Consider the following 2,500-nt stretch of genomic DNA (forward strand, 5'->3'; position numbering starts at 1 on the left):
GAAGAGAGTGATAGATCGGAAGAGGACAGACTAAGGGGAAAGAGAAGACAGATAGGTGACTCAACCAGGAAGTGATTATTATAACCTAGCACAAGTTGCGTTTCGCGAGCATGGAAATAGGACACGCTGTGATTGGCCAGTGCACTTGTGCAAGGACGCGCTGTGATTGGCCGGTAGTCGCTTTGTGTGCCAGTCGGAGCAAACGCCCTCGCCAGAACATGATGTAATACTATTCTGTCCATATCGGGTCACAACTCGAACGGGGCTGAGTTGGCTAAGCAAACTTCGCAACGTTCGACATGGATGTGCTTTAGCGCAGAAGGTTCCCAACCACTCGTACGTGTGCCTGTGCTGGTACGCAGGACATGTCCCACTGTGGTACGCGAGAAAGAAATCCCAAGTTTTACCGACTGCGAATCTATGACTGTGCATCACCAGCATCGGTGATATGGTCAATGACAATGATATAACATTCTGTCGTGATATAATAATAATATAGCAGCAGGTAGGCTAATTGAGGCCAGTCAACTGTATTTCGTGTTTTGGTACGATGATGCGCGAATGAGACCCATCCCCGCCCCTCCAGCCCCCAGCCATGCCGCGAACATTTGATGAACTGTCAGCCGGTCCGTGGTAATGGAAAGGTTGGGAACCCCTGCTTTTAGCACTCGGTGGTGTCTTTCGTGGCTCAAGTTCGCTTGAGACGGCGCCCCTCGGTCACGTTCTAAAGCTGTACTTTATCCCGTACTAGTAGGGGGGGGGGGGGGGGCATGACCATTTACGCAAAACCGGCACAATTTCCATGCTCGCGTCATAATCCGTCATATACACAGTGCAGAACAGGTGACAAAAATCAAATAATAAACGTTGACAATTTGCTGTTTCCCCTGTAGCTAATTATGCTCTGCATGGTTCAGGAAGTATGGATCGGGGCGTAGTAAATACATATTCACCTTAAAATGTTAGTTAAGATAGTTAATGTTTTTGAAATAATAATAAAAAAATAAACGGTTTGGAAACACACACACAAGGTTATCACCAGCAGCAAGGACCTGCATTAAATAGGTGAAGGCCACATGTCACCTATAACCACCTCTCTGCCTAAAATGACCCCCGCCGCGCGTTCGTCTCACACGACGATTCTTACCTTTAGTTTGGAGTGAAACTCCCTGGACTTCCTCCTGGCAAGGACCTGGATATGACTGGACACCTGGTGGGGCGGGAAGACGAGGACAGTCAGGAACCAAAAAGGATGCAGAGAAGACAAACCGATGAAGAGGGGAAAAGTAAAGAGGGAGAAATTTGGGCACAGAGGAGAGGGTCGGGGGGGGGGGGGGCTCATGAGTAGGAGAGAAGGAAGAAGGGGGTGTGTGGGGGACCAAACGGTCAGTTGCCATGGTTATGAAAGGACGGTTGCTACACTGGGAAGGCATACATACACATCAGCCCCCTGACAACAGTGAATAGGCCCATCTACACACACATCTTTCTAAAGCTAGTGAAACGGAACAGGCACCTGGAAACATACACCAGTAGAAAATGAAATAACCCTGTTGGAAAGGAGAATTATATACCGTATATATTTTACATTGTTTTAATCTTTTTCATTTTGGGTTTTACTGTCCAAAGCAAATCATTGGTGAAAACAAGGCCCAAACATTCTTTTAAAATGCATTGAAGCCTTCTTCCAGTGCTACATGTTCTGGTCATAGGGATGCTAGTGGGAGCCCAGTGGTAAGCAGTGGGAGACAGAATGGGTGAACATTGAGACCGTGTAGTGACCGTGTAGTGACCGTGTAGTGGAGGCATACTGCTGACACAGGTACTGCAAACGGCACGCTAGACGTGGCATAATATAACTTCATTAGCCTTGAACAAAATCACTTGGTCATTCTATTTCTTCGCTTGACTTTAAGCTCAGGCTAAAGTTTGTTTAGCTCATACATAGGTCAGATTCTCACCTAATACTTCGGTAGACTCAGATCCGTATGGGCGGGGAAACGGGATTCTTGCATATTTAATTGGCTGCGGTTTGCCTTCACACTGTCATTCGCAGCAATTGGAAACGCAGCAAGGGGGACCTTTATCAATGTGTTCCGTTCATAAACTATAGCCTACACAGTGAAATCTATGGTGATAAAATTACACTCATAACGTGCATGTGTCGTGCCGTCTGGGACCCCCTCTCTCTCTCTCTACGCACGCAGCCGCCACACACTGTTCTTTTGGGCATGGAGGCACAGCGCTGCATGAGCGCACTGATATAACTCCCCAGTCCCACACAGTGACAGCACTCCATGTTTACGGCACGCACAGACAGACAGACAGAATATTATGTAGGCTATAATACACTGCAGTGTTTTTATGTGTTTTCTTAAGCAATTGATTAATGTAGCCTACATCTCTCCTGGGGGTCCCCCTAGCACCAAACATTATCTAATGGGGGCCAAATATATATCAATTTGGGGGTTCTTAAGTTGGAACAGAAAAGTTTGAGAAC

General features: G+C 46.9%; 1 protein-coding gene across 2 annotated transcripts in view; it reads right to left on the reverse strand.

Moving 5' to 3' along the window:
• The window catches only part of tead1a (TEA domain family member 1a), a 33,033-nt gene that overhangs the window by 19,876 nt on the left and 10,657 nt on the right, over window positions 1–2,500 (reverse strand). The window contains exon 3 of one of the 2 annotated variants that reach the window (XM_083763587.1): window positions 1,148–1,210. The exons of the other annotated variant lie outside the window; for it this stretch is intronic. Coding sequence (XP_083619713.1) covers window positions 1,148–1,210 — 63 coding nt within the window. The remainder of the gene's footprint in view (window positions 1–1,147; window positions 1,211–2,500) is intronic. 2 annotated transcript variants of the gene reach the window in all.

Source organism: Protomyctophum parallelum (genome assembly GCF_964188405.1).
Source record: "Protomyctophum parallelum genome assembly, chromosome: 4".
In the NCBI taxonomy this organism is placed as follows: domain Eukaryota; kingdom Metazoa; phylum Chordata; class Actinopteri; order Myctophiformes; family Myctophidae; genus Protomyctophum; species Protomyctophum parallelum.